Source organism: Bufo bufo, chromosome 7, assembly GCF_905171765.1.
Source record: "Bufo bufo chromosome 7, aBufBuf1.1, whole genome shotgun sequence".
NCBI lineage: Eukaryota > Metazoa > Chordata > Amphibia > Anura > Bufonidae > Bufo > Bufo bufo.
Window position 1 is genome coordinate 188,715,517 of NC_053395.1, and position 24,666 is coordinate 188,740,182.

General features: G+C 45.0%; 2 protein-coding genes across 4 annotated transcripts; one reads left to right on the forward strand and one right to left on the reverse strand.

Annotated features, from left to right (window-relative positions):
• Window positions 1-372: 372 nt before the first annotated feature.
• Window positions 373-3,242, reverse strand: PHOSPHO2 (phosphatase, orphan 2). The gene is made up of 2 exons (XM_040440475.1): window positions 3,045-3,242; window positions 373-1,644 (listed from the first exon to the last, which is right to left on the reverse strand). Exon 2 carries the CDS (start codon window positions 1,619-1,621, stop codon window positions 905-907), a length of 717 nt encoding a protein of 238 aa, XP_040296409.1. The 5' UTR covers window positions 1,622-1,644; window positions 3,045-3,242; the 3' UTR covers window positions 373-904.
• Window positions 3,243-3,257: 15 nt separating this feature from the next.
• On the forward strand, window positions 3,258-24,138 carry CCDC173 (coiled-coil domain containing 173). 3 transcript variants are annotated; one of them, XM_040440473.1, is made up of 9 exons: window positions 3,258-3,341; window positions 5,814-6,028; window positions 10,295-10,468; window positions 12,066-12,271; window positions 14,149-14,305; window positions 15,658-15,797; window positions 16,717-16,909; window positions 20,339-20,503; window positions 23,717-24,138. In XM_040440473.1, the coding sequence occupies exons 1-9, from the start codon at window positions 3,332-3,334 to the stop codon at window positions 24,077-24,079; spliced, it is 1,623 nt and encodes a 540-aa protein (XP_040296407.1). In that variant the 5' UTR covers window positions 3,258-3,331; the 3' UTR covers window positions 24,080-24,138. The 3 variants fall into 3 exon arrangements, with proteins under 3 accessions (XP_040296407.1, XP_040296408.1, XP_040296406.1); XM_040440474.1 differs by lacking the exon at window positions 3,258-3,341 and adding an exon at window positions 3,364-3,499; XM_040440472.1 differs by lacking the exon at window positions 3,258-3,341 and adding an exon at window positions 3,506-3,671.
• Window positions 24,139-24,666: the final 528 nt, after the last annotated feature.

The following is a 24,666-nucleotide window of genomic DNA, read 5'->3' on the forward strand; positions in this document are numbered from 1 at the left end:
CCCAGCTTCAGGCATTCAGCAGAGGCTAAATAGCCCAAGCAGCCACACCCACATAAACCCAGTGTTAAAACACTAGGAAGGGAGTTAACCCTTCCAACACCAGACAAGGGGAGGAAGCCACTTAAAGGGGAAGTGCACACACAAGCATACCAATGCACATGTTACCACCGGCAACAGCTTGCGTGGCAAACATATCCCGGCAATCACGCAGAAGGCCGAGACACTGCCACCGCATGCTCTAACAGCAACATGTTGCCGCGGGCAACCGCAAGTGTAGCAACAGTGTCACAGCGCACACCATAGGCCATGACAATGATGTAATGGGGGGAGGGAGGGAAAGCAATACACAATCAAACAAGAGGAGAGGTCATCATCTGCCAAAATATCATGTTTTATGTCTTCTGTACCGATACAAAAATGTTAATCTCAGAATTTGCTCCATCTTCTACACAAGACATATGAGAGAAATAGAAAAATGCTGACGTCTTCTTCAGGATAGGTCAGACCTATGTCCCATGACAGCATTTCTCAACTCCAGTCCAGAAATATTAGCCAATGAGTCATGAGGAGAGGAGATCACCTGTGCAGTACTAGGGATATCCTGAAAACAGGGGGGTCACTTGAGGAACAAAGTTAGGAAACATGAATATCCATGAGCCGTTTGGCTTGAGGAACCATGATGAGAACAACTGCAGAGAAAACCCTGACAAAGAATCACTGTACGTCACCAATATACCCAACTATTGCGTAAACGATCATTAGGAGACATTTAATAACACTTTGGGTAGATATACCGACTGTACTGGACAAATTGCAGGATACACCGCCACCAAAAGTTCATCATGTTAATTGCAGACTATATCTGTGCCGCTTTAGAGTCCATTTATGATGTCACGGCAGAAGCTTATTCTTCCACCAAGTGCTTCAGGTGAGACAATATCTCGCTCCCAGATGACCACACACTTATAGAAGAATCAATGAGCTCGATCTCCTTGGCAATTTTCTTCTGTAAGGTGTAGCCCTCCCTGGGCATGGCGATATCACCTTTCTTCAGGAATGTTACAGGGCAGAGGTCATTGCTTCCATCACCAATGTAAACTATTTTCGAGTAGCGGACTCTGTTTGACGTCTGCTTGGCCACAAACTCTTCCAGTACTTTTCTCTTGCACAAGTTCTTTGGGCAGCTCGCACAATGGTGGACGTGGAAATTCTGCACCGTGAGGTTCCCAAAGCGGTCGAAGGTTGCAGGGTTTGTGAAGACCTGATCAAAGACATTGTTCACGCTGGCGTGGGTGAGAATCCAGTCAATGAAGATTGTATTGGAATCCGAGATGATTATGCAATCAAAACGCTCTTTGTTTTGGCCAATGAAATGAAGGAGCTCCGTCATCCCCGGTGTATAGGGTATAGCGATCATGATTCTCTTCATGTCATCCTCGCGGATTCCCTGTTCTCCTAGGTAGGTGAAAACCCTACCCATGTACTCCGTCCATTTCCCTTTCTCGTAAGAGTTCTGTAAGATGTTTGGGAGCTTTTTATCTGGAGCACACTGGATAATCCACGTGTCACTGTTATCGTTCACAATGGTGTGGTCAAAGTCAAACACCAAGAGGATCTTCATGTCTGCAGGATGACGATCTCCACCTATCGATAAAAAGGGTTAAAGATAGTCAGATATGTGGTCATATGCTTCATCGACGGAACAGAAAATATATTTTTTCTTTCAAAGAACTACTCAACTTAACCTTACTCTCCCTGCGTCCACCGAACCTTTGCACGCAGTTGGAGAGACATCTCCTAACCAACAGGGAGAGACTAAGGCCTCATGCACACGACCGTTGTGCGTTTTGCGGTCAGCAAACTGCCGATCCGCAAAACACGGATGGCATCCGTGTGCGCTCCGCAATTTGCGGAACGGCGCGGACAGCCATTAATATAACTGCCTAATCTTGTCCGCAAAATGGACAAGAATAGGACAGGTTATATTTATTTTGCGGACCGCAGAACGGAACAAAGGATGCGGACAGCATCTTTTGCGGCCTCATTGAAGTGAATGGGTCCGCATCCAAGCCGGAAATACTGCGGCTCAGATGCGGACCAAAACAACGGTTGTGTGCATGAGGCCTAACACTGTGGGGGATCAGGCATCACTCACATAATGACTCGTCCTCGTGATGGCTGAGCGGTCAAAGATATATAAAAGACACAGGAGCTTAGGTTCCCTCACCCTAACCTACCTCTGAATCTACTGCAGCCCTATATTCATTCCAATATGACAGAGCCCTCTGGTGTGTGGCTTCTCCTAACTAATCTTATGTTTCGTGAGGACCAACTCGGACATCTCTGATCTTTGTTGGAGGTGCGGGCTGGAAGTGGGCTCCATCTCTCATATTTGGTGGCACTGCCAGACCATAAAAGCCTTCTGGGCAGAAACAAAATATGCTCCACAAACATCACATCGGGCCCCAAATTGACATTATCATGGTGCCCAAACAAGACCATCACTCCATCCAAACATAACCTCTCCACCATGCTCATTACAGCAGCCCGCCCACTCATCCCATGCCCATGGAGGAGCAGCAGCTCTGCCCCTACTACATCAGCCTGGATTGAAAAGGTCGACCAGATCTACCGCTTCGAGGAACTAGCCCACTGGGAAACTCCTTCCCGCGACATTCCTGAAGATTTGGGGCCCTTGGAAAGTTTATAGGGAATTTCATTAATAGTTCTCCCTCAGTTGACGTAGACACGTTTCGGCTCAATGACAAATGTATCTCTATAGTGATTGCCGGTCTCCATATCTGTACTTGGAACCGACGTCTAGTAAGCTCTAGACACTCCTGACCACCATGACGACCACCATCCTCTCTTCCATCATGTGTCACCAACCACAGCAGAAGGTCACTCCTTCAGGACCATATCTCCTATGGGTTACCCCCCCCCCCCTAACACCTCTCAGACATAAAGCTATACACTTGCTCGACTAAGATGAGCTGTTCTCAGGATCTTTGTCATACCCTCCCCCCTCCGAACCTGGAACTTACCTGGAGGGCTAGAACAGCGCTTGGGGAAGAGCTCAGGTGGATAGCATGCACCTCTCCAAGTGTAATAATAACCATCTGCAGTATTGCTGTTACTACTGGATGGACATACGTTTGTGATAAGAGATTTGGCAAAAAAAAAAATAAAGTACGCCGCGACGGTAGAAATAACTGAGCATGCGCACTGTCCGGCTTCCGCAGGCGTCGTGAGCTGGGTCACGAGACAAGCTCAAAGTCACGTGGACTTGAAGCAACCAGGGGATGTAACGGCAGGACCGTATCTACATCCCATGGACTGCGGCAATAAAGGATAGTGGTAATACAGTATAAAAAGTAATCCTAATGAGAGTATTTTAGGGTGAGGCGCATGGTCGCTCTGAAATTGAGACTGAATGTCACGTGACACCGTGACGTCAGAAGGTCCTTATGGCGCATGGCGTTTAGACAGACGTAAGAAGGTGCGTATACTTCATGTGCTTTAGTAACTGGGCAACGACATATCGCACTTCCGTGCTGGTTGCCGGGCAACGTGTGGACGCGGCCGGCTGTTCGGAGTGGAGGTGATGGCTGCTGTGTCCGGCCCGCTGGTGCAGTACGGCCGGAGGAAAGGTTCGAGCAGAATGCAGACAGGTAAACGGGAGAAGCGGCGGCGGCGGGAGGTGACGGGGCGCCCGCCTATCACAGCGACTAAACTGCGCCAAACGGCGGAGTACATGGCAGCTATGCCTTAGACCTGGGCTGCACAGAATAAGGGCCACCATTTTGGACGTACTGCTGGGGGCCACAATAAAACTTAAAGGGCTTGTCCAGTATTAGAAAAACATGGCTGCTTTCTACCAATTACAGCACCACCTCCGTCCACTGGTTGTGTCTAGTATTGCAGCTTAGATCCATTAGAGTAGATAAACTTATTACAAGGCACTTACTAATGTATTGTGATTGTCCATATTGCCTCCTTTGCTGGCTTCATTAATTTTTCCATCGTATTATACACGGCTTGTTTCCATGGTTATGACCACCCTGCAATCCAGCAGCGGTGGTCGTGCTTGCACACTATAGGAAAAAGCGCCGGCCTCTCTGGTGGCCGGGACCGTGGGAGTGAGCATAGATCGTCGCTGTTTCCTATCGTGTGCAAGCGCGACCACCGCTGCTGGATTGCAGGGTGGTCGTAACCATGGAAACAAGCCGTGTATAATACGATGGAAAAATTAATGAAGCCAGCAAAGGAGGCAATATGGACCATCGCAATACATTAGTAAGTGCCTGGTATTAACTTTCTCTACATGATAAATGCTATTGCCTGAAGTGAGACACCCCCTTTAACCCCTTAGTGACCACCCATACGCCTTTTTACGGCGGTCACTAAAGGGCCTCCACTTTTTTCCTCTCCTGCCTTTAACATTTCTCTGGCGCAGCCTGCTGGAGAATACCAGTATAGCACTGCCATTCACATACAATGCGCTACAGTCCATTGTATGTTAGAAGCAATCAAAAGATCACCTGTTATAGTCCCCTTGTGGGACTACTAAATGGTTAAAAAAGTAAAAAAAAAAAATCCAGTTAGGCCTCATGCACAACAACCATTGCGATTTGCAGAACGGCACGGACAGCCTTTAAAATAACTGCCTATTCTTGTCTGCAAAACGCGGACAAGAATAGGACAGGTTATATATTTTTTGCGGACCACAGAACAGAGCAGCGGATGCGGACAGCACACGGAGTGCTGTCCGCATCTTTTGCAGCCCCATTGAAGTGAATGGGTCCGCATCCGAGCCGCAGTTTTGGACCAAAACAATGGCTGTGTGCATGAGGCCTTACGCTTTCTTTTCCATTGAAAATAATGCTTTTTAGTGGAAAAGATTGCAAAAACAAAATCTCTGCATATTTGGTATTTCCGCGTCCATAACTACCCGCACTTGGCAATTATCATGTCATTTATCTAGTATGGTGAAGGCCTTAAAAACCTCTATGTATTTGGTATCGCTGTAATGGCACTGACCCAGAGAATAATGTTATTATGGTATTTATACCGAAAAATGAACACCGCAAAATTTCCAACCTAAAATCTCAGTGGCAGTATTATTGCTGGTTTTTTTTCTTTTCCTACCCTTCCTTCCAGAAAGGGTTAATAAAAGTTAAAATCAGTAAGTTATGTGTACCCCAAAATGACACCATTATAAACTACAACTTGTCCCGCAAAAAACAAGCCCTAATAAAGCTACATAGACAGAGAGAGAAAAAAACAAAAAAACCAAAACTTGTTCAGTAAGGGGTTAAGCTGGTTTCAAACGGCTATTTGTGGTTTGAGAACAACAGTCTATGTGACGGTCGCATTTCCCAGACCGAGCGCAACTCATCTGGCCTGAAATCACAGCATCAGTTCGGTCGGTCACGTGGACCGTTTTCCCCAGACCGCACGTGGCTGCCTGAAATCCTAACCAGTCAGTTCAGGGGAGCCACGGTCGGCCCAGGAGAAACGGCAGACACACGTACCGCGTTTCCCAGCCCGATCGTGGTTGCGTGCATGAGCCCTTTTAGGAAGAGGAAATCGGTGAGCTTCTGCTGTTATGGACTGGATACAACTGTAGCAAACCCTCAGCTGTGATCAAGACTTTGGGTCTCAGGATGGTGCTGCGCAGTGGCAAATGGCCAAGAGGCACCTTGTGAGCACGTCCATAACTCCCGGCCATGTCTAATAGATATGTCCTGGTAACAGATCCCCTCCGAAAGCTTCTTCTTTCATTTGTTTTTTTGTTCTGATTAAAATTGCAGCAGAGAGGTTTGCAGGAAACGTGGCGGGGGCCGCAGGCGCGACAGTAGATCTCCGGGAAGTCGCCGTTTTTCCCAGGGCAGAATGGGAGCGTATCACAAACCAGGCCAGTTCACTGGAGAAAGAAGCAAGGAAACTGTACGAGGAAAGGAATGAAAGAGAAGCCTTACATCTACGATCCAAGGAAATGGTGAAAAACTGGACCAACACCATATCCGTGAGTAGTTCTGCAAAACACGCGGGGGGAGATTCATCAAACTGGTGTAAAGTAGAACCGGCTTAGTTGCCCATAGCAACCAATCAGATTCCACCTTTAAGTTTTCACAGCTCTGTTGGAAACTGAAAGGTGGAATCTGATTGGTTGCTATGGGCAACTAAGCCGGTTCTACTTTACACCAGTTTGATAAATCTCCCCCAATGTGTCGGCATCTGAAGCCTGCCCATAAACATACGTTGACGAGAATTCATTAAAGGGGGATTCCGGTTGTAGCAAGTTATCCCCTATCTTTGGAAGTCCATAGAGATGAATGGAGGGGCAGTGCATTTCTTTCAGGGGGCTTCACAGAGTACACAGTCCCTGTTCTCGTGATTGGTGGTAGTCCCAGTAGAAGGTGGATCTGTAGATAGGGGGTAACGTGCTACTCCCTTTAATGCTTCTATGCCAGTTCTCTTGCTAGAAGAGTCATACAAAAATTTGCGCCTTTTACACCGAGCACGCCACTTTTCTCCGAAGCGGAGGGCCTGACAAATTTAGCAGTATGGCAGAAAGCTGGCAGAAAGTCCACCAGAGATCGACTCCAGCTCCTAACTGGCTTAGGGTACCCGCACACCATGCAGACTTGTATGTGAAAAATCTACATGAAATCTGCACCAAAATTGTTTGTGCGGTTCTTATAGCGAATTTTCTTTTTTCCGTTAACACCACCATTGAAGTCTATGAGGAAAACCACTCTACAGAAGGTACGGAATTACGCAAACAGTTGACTTGCTGTGGATATCAAAGTCCGCACGGCAGGTCAGTTTCCGCACAAAGGAAAGAAAGCAAAGTGCTCATGAGATTTCAAATCTCTCTCACTTTTGCTGCTACTGTATGACGCTGGGTATTTTCCGTACGAAAATCGCATTCCAAAAAATGTGCGTAATCCACCACATATGGAGTTAACCTTAGATTTCTGATTTCTCAAAATGTGCTAATCTAATTAAGAGGCGTGCACAACTTAATAAATTAGGCGCATCTTACACCAGTGTTTTTTATTTTTTTTAAGACTGGTATAAGAAATAATAAATTCCCTCCAGTGTTTATGGGGCTGGCACTTGGGGGTCATTTGCAAAGACTGCCGTCTTGTGAGGCGCATCCTCAAGCAGTCTGTGCGCCTAAAGGGAAAACCTATTCCACTACCTCAGTGGAGTCGTTTTTCTTAACACCATTTACGCCTGTTCCCACCACACCCTGGGGGCGAGAACGTTGTAAAAATGCTGTGTGCGACAAAATATTGTCACATGGGTGTAAAAAAGTCGCAAAAAGGGGACTTGGGCCTCATGCACACGACCGTTGTTGTGTTCCGTTCCGCAAAATGGGGTTCCGTTGTTCCGTGATCCGTTTCCGTGTGTCTTCCTTTATTTTTGGAGGATCACCAGACATGAAGGAAAGTAAAAAAAAAAAATCTAAGTCACGTTTGCCATGCAAATGATAGGAAAAAAACGGGCGTGGATGACAATCTTGTGTGCGTCCGCGTTTTTTCACGGTCTCATTGACTTGAATGGGTCCGCAAACCGTTTTCCATGAAAAAAATAGGACAGGTCATATTTTTTTGACGGACTGGAACCACGGATCACGGACGCGGGTGACAAAAGGTGCTTTAGCAGAGTTTTCAACGGACCCATTGAAAGTCAATGGGTCCGCAGAAAATCACGGAAAACGGAACAACGGACACGGAACACAACAACGGTCGTGTGCATGAGGCCTTACAATTATATTTTTTTTGCTTTTAATGCCAAACTGGCGTTGATAAATGACCCCCATTTATTTCTGTGCTACACACGGCACTCGACTGTTTTCAGTTCTTCCTAGAATGTGCAGTCCATATGTATTCAGCCCATCCAAACATAAGTTTTAACCCCTTCCCGACCACCTAACCTAAATACACGTGGCGGACGGGTATTTTAAGTTTTAAACAGCAGAAACCCGGGGCTAATGTTTGCGAGCGTCAATAACATCAGTCACATAGCCAAATGTGACCATGGCACCTGGGAGCTCAAAAACCGGGAGTGCACACTCCTGGCTATTTACCGGATCCCCCTGGCAAGGATCAGGGGAGCCGGATAGGGTGTGCGGCAGCCTCGGTCCTCCTGAATGATCGGAGGCTGCCACAGCTATGTTCCTGTTGAGACCGTGCCTGTGCCAGGGGTCCATAGGAACATAGTGAAATGCTCATAGACTCTAACGCATTGGAGTCTATGAAGGAAGCAGTGTAATGATCGCTTGTTCAAGTTCCCTAGCGGAACTATTAAAAAGTGTGAAAAAATATACCATAGGCATCGCCGCGTGTGAAAACGCCTGTACTACTAAAATAAGCATCATATAAAGTCGCCAATAAAAAGTGATCAAAAAGTTGTACATACTCCACGGTATATATGGTATCAATAAAAACTACAGATCGTCCCGCAAAAAATAAGCCATCACACAGCTCTGTACACATAAAAATAAAAAAGTTATGGGAGTCTTAATATGGTGATGCAAAGAAAAAAAGTTTTTTCCAAAGTTTTAATTTTTTTCAGTATTAAAACACAAGAAAAACTATGCATATGTGGTATCGTAATCCTACGGACCTGGAGAATGAAAGTAACAGGTCAGTTTTACCACATAGGAAACTGTGGCGGAATTATTATTATTATTATTTTTTTTATTATTCCACTTCCCAGTACATTGTATGCAACTGTAATGGTCCAGTCACACGTCCGCAAAATGGGTCCGCATCCGTTCTGCGATTTTGCGGAACAGGTGCGGACCCATTCATTTTCAATTGGGCCGGAATGTGCGGTCCGCATCCGCATTTGCGGATCCGCACTTCCGTTCCGCCAAAAAATAGAACATGTCCTATTCTTGTCCGCAAAATGTGGACAAGAAAAGGCATTGTCTATGAGAGTGCCCGCAAAATGCGGAACGCACATTGCCAGACGTGTGAATGGACCCTAAATGGTGCTATTAGAAAGTACAATTTGTCCGCAAAAAAAAAAAACAAGCCCTCATACGGCTATGTGAATGGAATATTAAAAAAGATATGGCATTAGGAAGGCTGGGAGTAAAAAAATGGAAAATGGCCTGGTCCTGAAGGAGGGTCATTTTTCAGGACTCAATATCAGATCAGTGGGGGTCTGACTCTAGAAGGAGCCGCAGCGCTGTAGTTGGCGCCATGTTTACCTGCCACAGTTTTGCATTTATTAGCAGCGGCCGTGCCTGATCTTACAGTTCGAAGCGGCTTCTTGTGCATTCAACTGGGCAGCAATACCAGGCTGACATTGCAGGCTGGAGCACCGTGGCCCCTTCAGGCTATGTTCACAGGAATAAAATCCGCCACGGATTTCATTGAGGAAAATGTCCGACCATGTAATGTGTGTGTAGGGGAGTTATTACATCTCCCTGATGGCGGATGTGGCATCTCACCATGCCTAGTCTTTTATTCTCAGGAGAAATAAGCTAACCCAAAGGGGTCTAGCCGCAGCGCACCGCCCTCTCCTTATTGACAACACAAGCTTAGCATTTTTTGCACACGGTTTTTTGGTAAAAAAATCGCAAGCTTCAGGTGGGAATTATGAAATGTAGGACTCGCAATAATTTTTTTTTTAGCTGCTGGCGTTTTTTCAATTTGGTGGCGTTTTACGTCAACGACTCAAACTCATGAGGTAAGGAAAAAAGAAGAAGCGGTTTCTATGGTGTTTTTTTTAGTGACGGAGTCTGACAGGTGCTTGATGCTTGTGACCATTCTTTCTGAACTCTGCCTCCCTCTCCAAGATTGCACTATGTCCGCTTGCTTGTCTTTCTCCTAAGCAGAAAAATATATATTAGGGGGGTCATTTACAAAGATTAGCTTTTTACGCCGGTCTTATACTACCTTTTTGCGCTGGCATTGCTGGTGGAAGATGTGCCGAAATTATGACGAGCCATGCGCCTTGTCAGTCCATGCACCTGATGGAAACACTAGACCTGGCTGAAGTAGCTTTTCGCCAACATTTACACCTGATTCCTAACCCTCTGTTAACCCCTTTGTGACCTCCACCATACACGTACAGCGGAAGTTGTCACTTTAAAGATGCAAAAAGCCCCCATATGGCTACGTGGACAGGAAAATAAAAAGGTTATGGCTGTGAAGGCAGGGGGAGTGAAAAACGAAAACAGAAAATCACAGGGAGTTAACGGTTAAATAAGAAAACAACCTTAACATTTTACAGATTCATTTGACTGAAATGATGACTTTTTCCACAGGGTTTAAGGAAGGAAAAATTACAGGCAAAAAAATTGCGGGAGGAAAGAGAAGAGGAGGAGAAAAAAAGGATTGATGTGGAGGAGGCGCAGTACCAGGCGGAAAAGAGGAGACAAGCGATCGAGGACGCCAGGGTCAAGCAATACTTTCAGAATGACAAAGTGAAGACCTTCCACGTATGTCACCCAATTCTGCCATGGACTCTTCACAATTCCAGCTGCTTTGGTTTGGTTTTGTATATACATCTCCTATGCATCTCTGTGGTCACAGATTACATACACTGGTGGTCATTTACTAACATTGCTACGCCCGTTTTTGGCGCTTACATCAGCGTTTTTAGACCGGCCTCATCACTTGGGAGTGGCGAGGGCCGGGATGTTGGCCCTGACAAATTGACTAGTATTTACATCTGGAAATAGGCATAAAAGAGGAGTGAAAACGACTCCAGTCAGGGGTAGGAAGTGTTTTCCCTCCAGGCACCTGGACTGTCAGCGGTGCTCCTGATTTATGAATAGGTCTGCGCCTCGCTATAAATTAAAGGGGTATTCCGGTAAGGCCTCATGCACACGAACGTATTTGGTTTCCGTGTCCGTTCCGTTTTTTTTTGCGGATAGGATGCGGACCCATTCATTTCAATGGGTCCGCAAAAAATGCGGACAGCACAACATGTGCTATCCGCATCCGTATGTTTTTTTTTTTTTTCCATAGCCTCACAAAAAAAATATAACATCCTATTCTTGTGCCATATGGACGTCATCCGTTTTTTTTTGTGGATCCGCAAAACACATACGGTCATGTGCATGTAGCCTAAGTAAGAGTTATCCCTAGAGGATATATATCAGATTGGTGGGGGTCCCAGCAGTAGGGGGCCTCTTACTGGAGATAGCCGAGAAGAGCGCTTGGCTATCCCTGGAACTCCCATAGAAATTAATGGAGCAGCTGCAACTGACCTGTGGATAAGGCATAACGTTTACTTACCGGAATACCCCTTTAAGTGCTTCCTCTGGCAGCGCAGGGGCTTTTTACATCGGTCTTTGATAAATGACTCCCGGGATTTGTAACTATGGACACATATAGGACTGCATAGAAAAAAAAACTGTAGGGTTTTTATTTAAGTAAAAAATTAAATGACCTCTCCTGCTCCGGACGCCGCCTCCACTCCCAGGATCCAGCTCCATCTCCAGAGTGAGGTCACAGAGCGCCAACGTCCTCGCGCTGTGCGCATGGCAGAGGACCAGGAAGCAGCGAGTACAGAGCCCGGGGAGTGCTGCGTTCACCGCTTCCTGGTCCTCGGGTACTAATGAGCGCTTCCATAATGGAAGCGCTCATTCGTATTCACCCCATAAGGCACACTGGCATTTTTGCCACATGGGGACTTACACTTATGGGGTGAAAAAGATGGCGTATAGGAGTTTTTATGATTGCAGTTTAACACTTGTTATGTCTTTCCTGATCAGACATAGTAAGTCCCCTTTACAACATGCTATGGATTTCCTTTGTCATTATAGGAACAGAAGAACAAAAATAATGTGCCCATTTTTAGCACATCTCATTGACTCTAATGGGGTCCATTGGTTAACGTTTGGGATTCCATGTGGAGAGAGAAAATAAAAAAGTCCTTCATGCAGGACTTTTCTCTCTGTTGATTTTGACAGAATCACCTATGGAGTCCTGAACACAGATGTGAACAAGCCCTAAATGAATATTTATTTGAGGAACAATCCCTTTGAGTACAGTGATCTGCTGTTCTAGGTGTTACCTATTTCGTTACAGAGTGCATTGATGCTTACTGAAGTCATAAAAGAACGAGATGCCCAGATAGAACTCAGAAATAAACTGATGAGTATGAACAAAAAGCAAGACAAGGACACCTTGGCTAAAGTGCAGCGGGAACTGGAAGAAAGTATTTCTAATGACCAGCAGAAGGCGCTGCAGAGATCAACCGAGAGGAAGAATAACGCAAATGATCTTCTGAAGCAGTATGTAAAGGTTTCCGATACTTATGACCTTTAATGTCTGGATCTATGGTTTGCACCCATGAATATTGTAGTTTTCGGATACAGTAAGACTGTCTCTAAAGTACATTTGAAAATAGATTCTCTAAATCAGAAAACTCAAGTATTATAACCATTGCAATGGTTGGGTGCTTCTAATATGACCTTCCTCCGTTGATCATACAAAGGTAGTCCGAGAGGGGAGATTTGTCATTGTTAACCACTTCAGCCACTTCGATGTACCTGTAAGTCAAAGTGGCTGAGGGATTGTATGGAGCGGGCTGCTGCTCCATATGCGGCAGGTGCTGACTGTATAATACGAATCCGGTCATTTAACCCCTCGGATGATGCGTTAAACGGCGATCGCAGCATCTGTGAGGTTGGGCAGAGGGATGCGGCTCCCTCTGCCTTCTACTCAGAGGCCCCAAGGTGAAATTGCTGGGCACCGGTTACCATGACGGCCCAGGCACTGCTGAAGCTTCCTAGGCCTGCCACGGTAAGCTGCCTGCTAAGCTTTGCACCAGGTACAGCCCAGCAGGGAGCGTGTCAAAATCTCATTTACCCTGCGAGATCTCTATTAGGGTGAATAGGATAAGGGATCAAAAGATTCTAGGTTCTAGCCCCCTAAGGAGGCTAATAGTTATAAAGGAAACAAAAACACAAAAATATAAAAAGTTTAAATCACCCCCCTTTTCCAGTATAACATATTAAAATATATAAACAATTAAAAATTTAAACATACCAGGTATTACCGCGTCCCAAAATTTCTGAACTATTAAAATCTAAAAATATTTTTCCTGCATAGTGTATGCCGTAATCGAAGAAATATAAAAACATGAAATTCGCCATTTTTGGTCACCTTATCCCCCCCAAAAATTAAATAACAGTGATCAAAAAGTTGTATGTACCCCAAAAATGGTATAAATAAAAACTACAGTAACTACTGCAAAAAAACAAGCCGCAATATAAAAAAAAAAAAAAGCAATAGCTATCAGAAAATGGCAATGCAAAGAAAATTTGTATTTTTTTTGAAAACTTTTATTTTTCTAAAGTAGTAAAACAATAAAAAAAAATACAAATTTGGTATCGCTATGATTGTATTTAGTAAAACAAAATAAATATACAAATTTGATATTGCCGTAATTGTATTGCGCCACAGAATAAGGACGTCATGACACTTTTAGTGCTCAGTGAATGCCGTAATACCAAAACTTTGTCAGAATTATTATTTTCATTTATTTTTCTTTCAATTTAAACCCATAAAGATTTTTTTTCCTGTTTTCCAATACAAGACATGGTAAATTAATTGTGCCATTAAAAAAAAATAATAAAAAAAAAAAAAAAATCCTGCTTATCCTGCAAAAAAAAAAGCCCTCATACGGCTATATGAAAGGAAAATTTAAAAAAGTCATGACTAATGAAACGTGGGGAGGAAAAAATAAAAATTCAAAAACTAAAAAGGGCCCGGTACTTAAAAGGGTTTTCCAAGATTTTTTTAAAATAATGACCTATCCTCTGGATAAGCCATCAATATCCAATCGGTGGGGGGTCCTACACCTGGGACCCCCGCCGATCAGCCATTTTGAGAAGCGCCAAGCACTTGGGATAGTATAGCGGCTGTGCTTAGTATGGCAGTTCACTTGAATAGGGCTGAGCTGCCCCTAGGCCATGTGACAGATGAAAGTGTCGTCACTGGCCTAGGGAAAGCTGAGAGACGGCTACCACGCTCACAGATGATTTGTGGGGGTCTCGGGTGGCAGACCTCCACCGATCAGATATTGATGACCTATCTAAAGGATAGGTCATGAGTAAAAAAAAAATGTTACTTTCTCTGAACTTACTGTAATTACATTTGTCCCCAGGATAGAGGAGCACAACCATGCTGCTGACTTAGAGAAACGAGCCAACTACAGAGAAAGCGAAGAGATCCAGAGACAGGCCAGGCTGTATGAGTGGGAAAGGAGTAAAGTAGCCAAACTGAAAACGGAGGAGAAGAAAGAAACGATGAAGACTCATCTGGTGAGTGAAGACAAATGTGTACCGGATAGAAAAGTCAGGACCTCATGCAAAACATAGATGGGAGTCATCTTCTACTTTATATCGGTACAAAACCAGTAAAGCACCAGTGCACCAGCGTCTTTCATATCTAGATGACCTCATTGTACTGTATTGCAGCAGGTGACGGGTGCTCCAAACCTTCAGCTTTCAGATTTAAAGCATGTGCTGTATGCAGGGAAAAGTGGCTTTAGGCCACAAGGCAAATGTGCGCACTAATGTGACTCATTTTAGTACCAAGTGCCCTTAATGCTACCATGTCATACAGAGAGGCACCTTATTACCTTATTTCTATACAGTACATTTATTTTATTTTTTTATTATTATTTTTTTTAATTATTATTATTTTGGAAAACTAGTGTGGGTCTGAGAAAATAAGCAAACTTGCACTTACCTTCCCAGGTCCCTCCGATCCAGCACTCCTGCTCCGTCCTCGGCCCCAGGCTGTAGCTAGTGACTTGAGGCAACAGTCATGTTAGGCCCCTTTCACACGAGCGTGACTGATTGGCTCCGGGTGCGTTCAGTGAAACTCGCAACATTTTGCAAGCAAGTTCAGTCAGTTTTGCCTGCGATTGCGTTCAGTTTTTTCCGCGCGGGTGCAATGTGTTTTGATGCGTTTTTCACGCACGTGATAAATAACTGAAGGTTTACAAGCAACATTTCTTAGCAACCACCAGTGAAAAACGCATCGCATCCGCACTTGCTTGCGGATGCGATGCGTTTTTCACTGAAGCCCCATTCACTTCTCTGGGGCCATGGCTGCGTGAAAAACGCAGAATATAGAACATGCTGCATTTTTCACACAACGCAGAACTTATGCGTGGAAAAAAACGCTCATGTACACAGACCCATTGAAATGAATGGGTCAGAATTCAGTGCGGGTGCTATGCGTTCACGTCATGCATTGCACCCGTGCAGAGAACTTGCTCGTGTGAAAGGGGCCTTACAGGGGCTTGCCACAGACATTCATTAGATGCGATATCGCAGTGCGCTGTGTCGTCCTAGCCTAAATCAGTGCCCTGAATGGGAGTCTAATAGATTCTTATTCTGGTGGCAGGCTAACTTTAATTCTTTACAGTGCTGTGCATAGAAGACCCAAGTTATTGGATGGATAGTCTAGTACTCCTACTTCTCGAGTATAAACATTTCATAGACTTATCAACTAGTCCGGTCAGGTTGCAGACTGATAGATAGAACTATCATAAATCCTCTGTGCCTATGCTAATCTTATCCCAGTAAAACCAAAGGAGAGGATCCTAACAGTCAGTATGGAAGAAATCATCAATTTTAGTGATGTTCGCTGTCAATATTCATAGGCACATGTTGCTGACAGAGACCTCCTACGAGCGCTTGAGAAGCAGATGGAAGAAGAGAATTATGACCTGATAAGACGTTATGTTCTTGCAAAGAAAAAAATGGCAAATCTGAAAAAGGAGAGAGAAGCAGAATTATATAGGTGAGGACATTTCTGAACCCAGATACTAAGCATTTTTATATTGTCAGCTGAGTTTTTGCCTTGTAAAAAGTGGACATTTGTGACTCTTGGAAGCAAGCAGCAGGGAGCAGTCTGTGGCACTGTAAGGGCTCATACACACGACCGTATGTATTTTGCGGTCTGCAAAACACGGATCCGCAAAAAAAGATAAATGGATGACATCCGTATTGCATCCGTGTTTTTTTTTTTTTTTTTGCGGATCCATTTTAACAATGCCTGTCCTTGTCCGCAAAACGGACAAGAATAAGACATGTTCTATTTGTTGTGGAACGGACATGCTGGCATACAGAAATCAAAAGCACACAGAGTCGTTTCTGTTTTTTTTTTGCGGACCCGTTGAAGGGAATGGTTCCGCATATGAAACTGTAACAAAAACGGAAATGGAAAAAAATAAGTTTGTGTGCATGAGCCCTAAATGTACGACTTTCAGCTTACCTACATTAATAGTCATATAGTACAGGTAAGCATCTACAATGCAATTTCACAAATAGCGCCTTCTTGAAGTGTGTCTGAAAACATCGTATTTCAAAAGTTGTGAATATAACATTGATTTTTAAAGGCAGAGGAGGGTTCCAATCAGGAGTTATAGTGGGCATAACATTCTCTTATACAGGGTGGCCTGCAAAAAAGAAGCCCGCCTCCAACATCTCCAAGTCAAACTGCCTAATAGTAAATCTGTCTACATCAACCAATCGGAGCTCAGCTTTCATTTTTTAGAGCCCTGTAGGAACTGAAAGCTGAGCTCTGATTGGTTGCTATGGGCAACAGATTTACTATTAGGCAGTTTGAATTTGTCGATATTGTAGTCGGGCTACTTTTTTCGTGGGCCGCCCTGTATTTAACGATCGAACACTGAATTCTTCATCTTCATGTCAAATAGAAAAACAGTGGAGCGCAGGGATAAAATCACCGAGCTGCTGGCAGCACAAATGAAGCAAAAGCTCGACGACGAAGAAGAACGTCTAACCAGAGCTCTGGATGAAATGGAAGCAAAGCTGAAAAAAGAAAGCCAGGAAAAAGAGGAAAAGAGAAAAGCAGATCTGAAGGCAATAGCAGAGCACAGAATCGCCATGGTGAGAATTCTGGTGTCCTTAAAGGGGTTATCCAAGACCTATAATGCCTCCCCATATGACCGGACCCCTCACACAGATTGTACTTACCTCGCTCCCCGTCGCGTGGATGAAAACATCCGGTGACGGGGGGGAAGGGGGGGGGGTCGGGAAATTTGCCACACGGGTACATCAGGTGTCCAGGAAGGTTTTAGACCAGCTCTTGGCTCTCTAGGACGTACCATTCCTGAGATATTACCAAAAAATGCATTACCCTATAGAAGCTTGATCACATGACCCTCATCAGCCAATAGAAGCTCGTAGGCCGTTAGCCTTAACATACACAGTTTTACTCCAGGTTTCCCTAACAACCCAGCCATTTATTTTCACTGCTGTAGGAGAGCTTTAAAGGAAATCTGTCACCAGAATAATTGCTATTGAAGTAAAGCCATGGCCTAATAGCACTTAGTACCTTATTTCCAGATGTGCCTTTGTTCCAGCAATAGATGTTTTTATCCTCTGAAAATCCAGTTTATTTGGTATGAAAATGAGCCAGTAAGGTGCCCAGAGGGGCGTCACTCTTGCAGGAAGGAGCCAAGACACGCCCCCTGCCACAATGTGTCCACCTTCAAAAGACGAACTTAAAACCCCACCCCACTAAGCCACGCCCCTGATCAGGTTATGCCTCAGCCGATGGGGATTGAAAAAATGAAGGTAAAAATCTACTTCTGTCAGCTGCAGGGGTGGTAGGGTGACTTTCTCCCTGCAGCTCACGCTCAGACAGCACAGTGCTGCTGTCTCAGAGTGAGCTGTTCAAAAAGACATCCCTGTGTCCGTCCAGGCCCTGTGCCAGAGGGAGGACAGGGAGTCTGAAAGCCGGACTGTCCGGCCTAAAACTGGACCTCTGGCCACCCTAGGGGCAGGCTGCTGTGGAGGTCACAGTTAAGGGGATGGTCTGCTATGGAGGTCAGTGTTAAGGGGCAGATTTCTGTAAAAGCCACTGTTAAGGGGGCGGGCCCCTGTGGAGGTCATTGTCAAGGGGGTGGTGTGCTGTGAAACTCACTGTTTAAGTGGAAGGCTTCTGTAAAGGTCAAAGTTAAGGGGGTGGGCTGCTGTGGAGGTCCAATTTTAAGGGACGGGGCACTGTAGGGGGGGGGGGGGGGGGTTACAGTGTTAAGGGGTGCGGGGCTGTGGAGGTCACTGTTATAGTGGATAGTGTTTATCTTTTAACGACGCACACAAACATTAAATGAAAAAGATTAAATATACCCGAGCGAAGGGTCCTTCAGCTAGAATTGTATATTTTTGAGTTCCATGCTTTACTTTTCACACACAAAGTGCGTCTTTTCCAACATATGTGCTCATGAATGTATCCGTTCTATGAAACCAATAAGCAAATGACTGTGCACCAGGGCTGCTAGTCTTTGGGCTTAGGCTTCGTTCACATCACCGTGCTCCGTTTAGAAGCAGGAGAACGGAAAGGACGGAGAAGGCACATAACTGAGCCGAACGGAGCCTAAGGACCCCATAGACTATAATGGGGTCCCTTATGTTTCCGCTCTGAAGATGATTTTGGAGCAGAGACAAAAGAATCAAGCCCTGCACTCCAGAATTATGGCTTTAAAAATGAGCAACATAGGACTTTTTAAGCTTATTTGCTCAAAAATGTTGATGATTTTACACCACGTTTGAATTGGAGTGTGGTCAGCAATGTTACGAAGGCGTATCGTATACTTGATCTAAAGGGTCACTAACTTTTCACAAAACTTTCAATGTCAGAGACATATTAAAACTTTAAATCAGTGGAGATCCAAGTGCTGAGACCCCCACCAATCCCTAGAAGGAGGGGGGAGAAGCACACACAGTACGTTCTCTCTTCTCCTTGCACGAGACGAGTTTCGTAGAAGTCTATGGGCTCATCTTGATTATGTCCTCAGCAGTGAGGAGAGCCCTTTAAGAAATGAAAAAGTGCCAGAAATGTCACTCCAGTGGGGGGAAGGGAGAGCATAAAACCTGGAGTAACATCTTCATTGCACAAGACGGGCAGATATACTAACATTGATCCCTTCACTACCAAAGACCACCAGGCAGTCTCCATTTAGGACCCAAATTAAATTTTTAGTTGCCAAATTGAAAATATATATAATAAAATAAAAAAAACACTTGGAGAAGATGAGAAGCAGGTCACAGTAATGAGCCAGCACTACATAGAGAATACAGCACCACATACCTGTTACATCTAGTGACATCTCCTGTCATGTAGACCTTCTCTTTCCTCTTCTCCTCCATTTGACCCAGACCACCATGACTAATCCCTTCAGCCGCATCTCGTCTCTACAGAGTTTTACCCAACATTTTGTCCCAACAATGTCATCCTGCTGCCATTCCCAATACTGTGCCCGTGGTGCTCCCCAATGCCCTAGGTACTTTACTGTTGAAAAAATAGTGACCCCACTAGAAATAATGTCCCTATAGTGTCTAAAGCAATTATAAATGCCACCTAGAGTGCCCCCAGTAATAATAAAACCTTAGATTATTCCCCCCCCCACACTGCCTGCACAGTAGTAACTTCCCCCACGTAGTAATTTTCTCCCACACTGCCCCCACAGTAGAAATATGCTCCACAGTAGTAATCTTCCCCCATACTGTCCTCTAGTGCCCCCCTTATGGCTAATAATGTCTCCCAGTGCCCCTCTTCCAGCAAGTAATTTGCCCTTATTACAGACAGTAATTCCCCCCCCCCCTTATGGCCAGTAATGTGCCCCCAGTGCCCCCCTTATGGCCAGTAATGTGCCCCCAGTGCCCCCCTTATGGCCAGTAATGTTGGCAAAAAAAAAAAAAAGCTAAAATCTTATACTCACCTGTGTCCTTTCGCTGGCGCTCACTAGCTTCTGGAACAGCCCAGGATGGTGCGACGCGCATACCTCACTGCTGTGCGTCCCGGCACAGGCGGGCGTGTTGATGTCATCACGCCCGCTTGGGCTGGGATTTCACTAGCAAATAGACCCCAGGCCTGTAGCGTAGGTGATCGGCGGCGGGGCAAGGAATTATTGGCTCCCATGCCCCGCCGCAATAGTCAGCTACAGCGCAGCAGCCCTGTCGCAAATGGCGACAAGGCTAAAAAGTCTTCTCACCATCTGCAAATTTTAAGGCGCATTGGCGACCATTTTGCTCGCCATCTGAAGCGCTGTCAGGGATACAGAAGCTCAGAGCGAACAGAGCCAGTGATACAGGGTGGAGGTGTGGGACTGCAGAGAAGGCTGTACTTTTTTTTAATTTTTTTACCAGGGCCCATTAGATTTTATCTATACCTCTTCCTCTTGATATATTTTTCATTTCTTTCAGTTGACCGAGAATGCACAATCTGGGAGAAAATTGTTATAATAATATCACTGTAAAAATTGAGTTTCTTTTTCCCTCTGTGTATATAACTGTATGTTGTGCATCTGTCAGAGGAAGAAGAAAGAGGAAAAAGAAAAGGAAGAAAAAAGAAAAGGATTCCAGGCCCTTTATGAGATAAAAGAAGCTGATAACTTCTTTATTGCTCAGCAACGGGAGAAAATGAAGAGAGCGGAGGATGAATGTAAAAATGTGCAAACAACACAGATCCAGCAGATGGTAAGAGCATAACACAACAAACTTCCCTCCAGGAATACATTTTTGCAAATATCATAGTCTCTAGCCACCCATGGACATTAGATTTATGTCAGTGGATTCCATGATTTGGGTGGAATTTGCTGATAATCCGATGGGTTGGGTGGCGGCCAGATCTTTTAGGGAGCTACCACAGGTTCAGTTTTTTTTAAAGCCAAAACCAGGAGTGAATTGAAAAAATGTTGCGAAGGTTTATCTGCCCTTAATACTTTGTCTGGTTAAGATCCACATCAGATTTTGGCTTCAAAAACAGCATTAAAAAAAAAAAAAGTGTAGCAGCAGCCTTAGGCCTCTTGCACACGAACGTGTGCGCCCCACACGCCCCAATGCTCGAACACCAACCGTGGGGCAACTGCAGCGGATCGCGGACCCATTCACTTTAATGGGTCCATGATCCGCCCGTTCCGCAAAAAGATAGGACATGTTCTATCTTTTTGCGGAACGGAAGTACGGTACGAAACCCCACGGGAGCACTCCGTAGTGCTTCTGTTCCGCACCATTCCACATCTCCAGATTTGCAGACACATTCAAGTGAATGGGTCTGCATCCGTAATGCGGAATGCCCACGGAACGGCGCCCATGTATTGAGGGTCCGCAATACGGCCACGGAGCGCACACGTTTGTGTGAAAGAGGCCTTAGGGCTGTTTCACACGAGCAGATGCCGTGCGTGACATCCGCTCCGTGAAAGAGTGCCAAGACCCGATGCAGACTGCAGAAGCACGGAGCATTAACATGATTGATAATGCTCCGTGCCTCTCTGTGATCTCTTTACTACGAAATCACAGTGACAACTTTATCTCACTGTGATTTCGTAGTAAAGAGATCACAGAGAGGCACGGAGCGTTATCAATCATGTTAATGCTCCGTGCCTCTGCAGTCTGCATCGGGGCTTGGCTGTCATTCACGGAGCGGATGTCACGCACGGCATCCGCTCGTGTGAAACAGCCCTTAGGGCCGTTGCACATGAGTGAGTTGTGCATCCGGATGCGATGCATGTAGCAAACACACAGCATCCAAAAAGAGTCCTGACCCATTTATTTCCATGGATCTGTGCACATGAGTCATTTTTCACACATCTCTGCATTTAGGAAAAATCACAGCATCTTCTATATTGTGCGTTTTTCACGCAGTTCTGGTTCCACAGAAGTGAATGTAGCAGGAAAAGCGGAAGGCATCCGGATGCAATGCATTTCACTGATAGTTTCTAGGAGAGTGTTATTCTGCAGTTTTTTCCTGAACAGATCTTGACACAATCTGTGTTAGGCCTCATGCACACGAATGTATTTTCTTTCAGTGTCCGTTTCGTTTTTTTGTCGACCGTATGCGGAACCATTCACTTCAATGGGTCTGCAAAAAAAACGGAAGTTACTCTGTGTGCATTCAGTTTCCGTATGTGCGTTCGACAAAAAGAATAGAACATGTCCTATTATTGGATAGGACTGTTCTATTAGGGGCCAGCTGTTCCGTTCTGCAAAATACAGAATGCACACGGATGTCATCCGTATTTTTTGCGGACCGCAAAATACATACGGTCGTCTGCATGAGCCCTTACTCGTGTGAAAGAGGCAGGTCATCAGCAGATGTTACCTCTATATCTGAACATGTGTATTCATTAATCAGGGGATATAGCTCCCATTTGCTTATTGGCATGTCATTTCTTTACAGAGGGCAAATGTTAGATTTTTAGTACTTTTAAACCGCTATACCATTAATTATTACAAAAACATATTTGATTCTGTCCATCCAGTGTGTTCTTACCTCCTTTTCTTCTTGTATGATCAAGGTGCAGAGAAACAAAGATAACACTAATGGTAAAATTATCTGATTCTGTCCTGTAACTAGGGTTGTTGCGGGTATCGAAATATCGATACCCAATCGATACTTTTGTCCCGGTATCGGTACCGGAATTTGCCTTTTATCGATACCAGGCTGCGCAGCCCAGTATCAGAGAACATGAAGCGCGCTGCTGTCAGCACGCGCCATGTTCCCTCAGCAGCACAGGGGAGGAGGAATCACTCTCTCTCTCTCTCCTGCCCCCTGCCACCGCTGAGGAGAGAGGAGCGGGCGCACTGTGCCACCAATTAAAATTAACATCTAATACAGATACAGGAGGTGGGTGCGGCAGCAGAATTACATAGCCGGCACTCAACCTCTGTGACAGGGAGCTGGGTGCCGCACCTGAGGGGTTAACTCCTGCGGATCACAGCGCCCTGTCATAGAGGTCGGGTGCCGGCCGTTATCATTGGTTGATGCAGTGCGCCCCCAACCCCACTATTAAAATCATTGGTGGCAGTGGCCACAGGGTCCCCTCCATTGGTGGTGTAGTGGCAGCTTCTGCTTCAAGTCAAGGTAACCGCGCCCCCTTCCCTGTGACTGACCGCGCTTATGCCCGACAGCCGGCTGTCAGTGACAGGAGAAGGGGCAGGGAAGGGGGCGCAGTTACCTTGACTTGAAGCAAAGAGGCCGCTGTCCCCTTGACTTCAAGTCTGATTGGAAAATAGCGCGGACAGAGGATAAAAGATCATTTTTCATACTTCTGCCTCATCAGAATGCAGTAAGAAAATCATCATTCGAAACTCACTGCCGGCTACTTGAAGGTACTGCTGGCGGTTTGGGATGGCTTTTGCTGCTGACAGGTTTCCTTTTAAAATGTAAAAAAAAATAAAAAATCTCCTATGCGGTGAATGCCGTAACAGAAAAAATTAATAATAATAAAAAAAAGGGCGCGATACCCCTTTTTTTTTTTTTTTTTTTAGTCACCCTGTCCCCCCCCCAAAAAAAATAGGATAGATCTTTTCGATTATGGGCCGGACATTCCATAGTTTTTTTTCACGTGGTATCTAGTATCGCAATACTTTTTTATGGTATCGAAACCAAATCTAAATTTTGGTATCGCAACAACCCTACCTGTGACATTAGGAAAGCCTTTCCTAAAGGACAGTTCTTGACTAAATATCTAAGCTACAATGTGAGCACATATATGAACCCTCAGGCTGGTTTAAACAGCTGTACTATGACCGCAAGGTCAGACCCCCGCAACTCTACTGAATGAGAACCTATAGGACGCTCTGGTGCTCTAAGCTGGTTCAGTAGAACGGTTAAATGTTAAGCCAAACTTTGTGACAATATTAGTTTCTTTGATTCTCCATTCTGTGATAACTTTTTTTTTTTCTTAGGCTGAGAAGAAGAAAATGACACAAGCAGAACTAGAAGCAGAGTTTGGTTTTGCCAAGCAGAATGAAGCACTGCTAAGTAAGGAAGAAGAGGTATTTCAGGAGTATGCTAAAAATGTGATTGATTCAGTCACCAAAACTGGCGGAAATCCACTACCACTTCTAAAAGCAGCACAGAAGGGCACCGGAGGTGGTCGTGGTCCGGTTTACTCTGACAGAGGAGGCATTCGACCTAGTTATCAGGTCAAAGACACCAGCGGAGTTCAGTTGCCAGCTTATCAGACCACCACCACCCAAGAAATAAAGGAAATGAATGATTGTGGTGATGTACAACAAGGGAAGAGAAGACTCGGTTTTACATTTTAATCACTTTGCTGTATAAGCCGTGTGAAGATTCTGTAACACAAAATAAAATAGATACCGAAATCATGATACTTGAATCTTTATAATTAAGGGGTTGTTCCACCATTAAATATCATATTCATAGATCATAAAAGTATGAAGCATATTTGCCTTTTACATGCTGGTAAGAAGTGATCCAGTGAAGAGATGACATTTACTTACACAGCATGGCGCTGCCCAGTGTTCAGAATGTACTGCAATGGGCATGTCCACCAATGAGTGATGTGCTGGTGGACATGCATGCTTAGTCACTACTCCCACAGCCAGGGCTAAGCATAACGAACCTCTTCACTGCAGAGCAAAGGCAATAGCTTTCAGTCTTTCTGGTCACAGAAGCATGGTAGTATAGCTGAAAAAAACCTCTTCTGCAGGGGAAGTAAGAAGGGATTACAATGCCAGAAGGGGAAGGAGACTGCCTTTCTCCAGAGCCCACCACCAACAGCACAGAGGAGGACACATGGAAGGAAGCAAACAAAGAAAAAAATAAAGTTATTTCACTTGTGGTTAGAAACACTGCATATTAAAAGGAGTTGTCCGGGATCAAATTTTTT

Excerpts from the sequence above, each read along its gene's own strand:
- CCDC173 (XM_040440472.1), top strand. The coding sequence starts at position 3,605 with ATGGCTGCTGTGTCCGGCCCGCTGGTGCAGTACGGCCGGAGGAAAGGT. Across the intron at positions 6,029-10,294 it reads ACTGGACCAACACCATATCC|GGTTTAAGGAAGGAAAAATT; the intron begins GTGAGTAGTTCT and ends CTTTTTCCACAG. Across the intron at positions 16,910-20,338 it reads CAGAGCACAGAATCGCCATG|AGGAAGAAGAAAGAGGAAAA; the intron begins GTGAGAATTCTG and ends TGCATCTGTCAG.
- PHOSPHO2 (XM_040440475.1), bottom strand. The coding sequence starts at position 1,621 with ATGAAGATCCTCTTGGTGTTTGACTTTGACCACACCATTGTGAACGAT.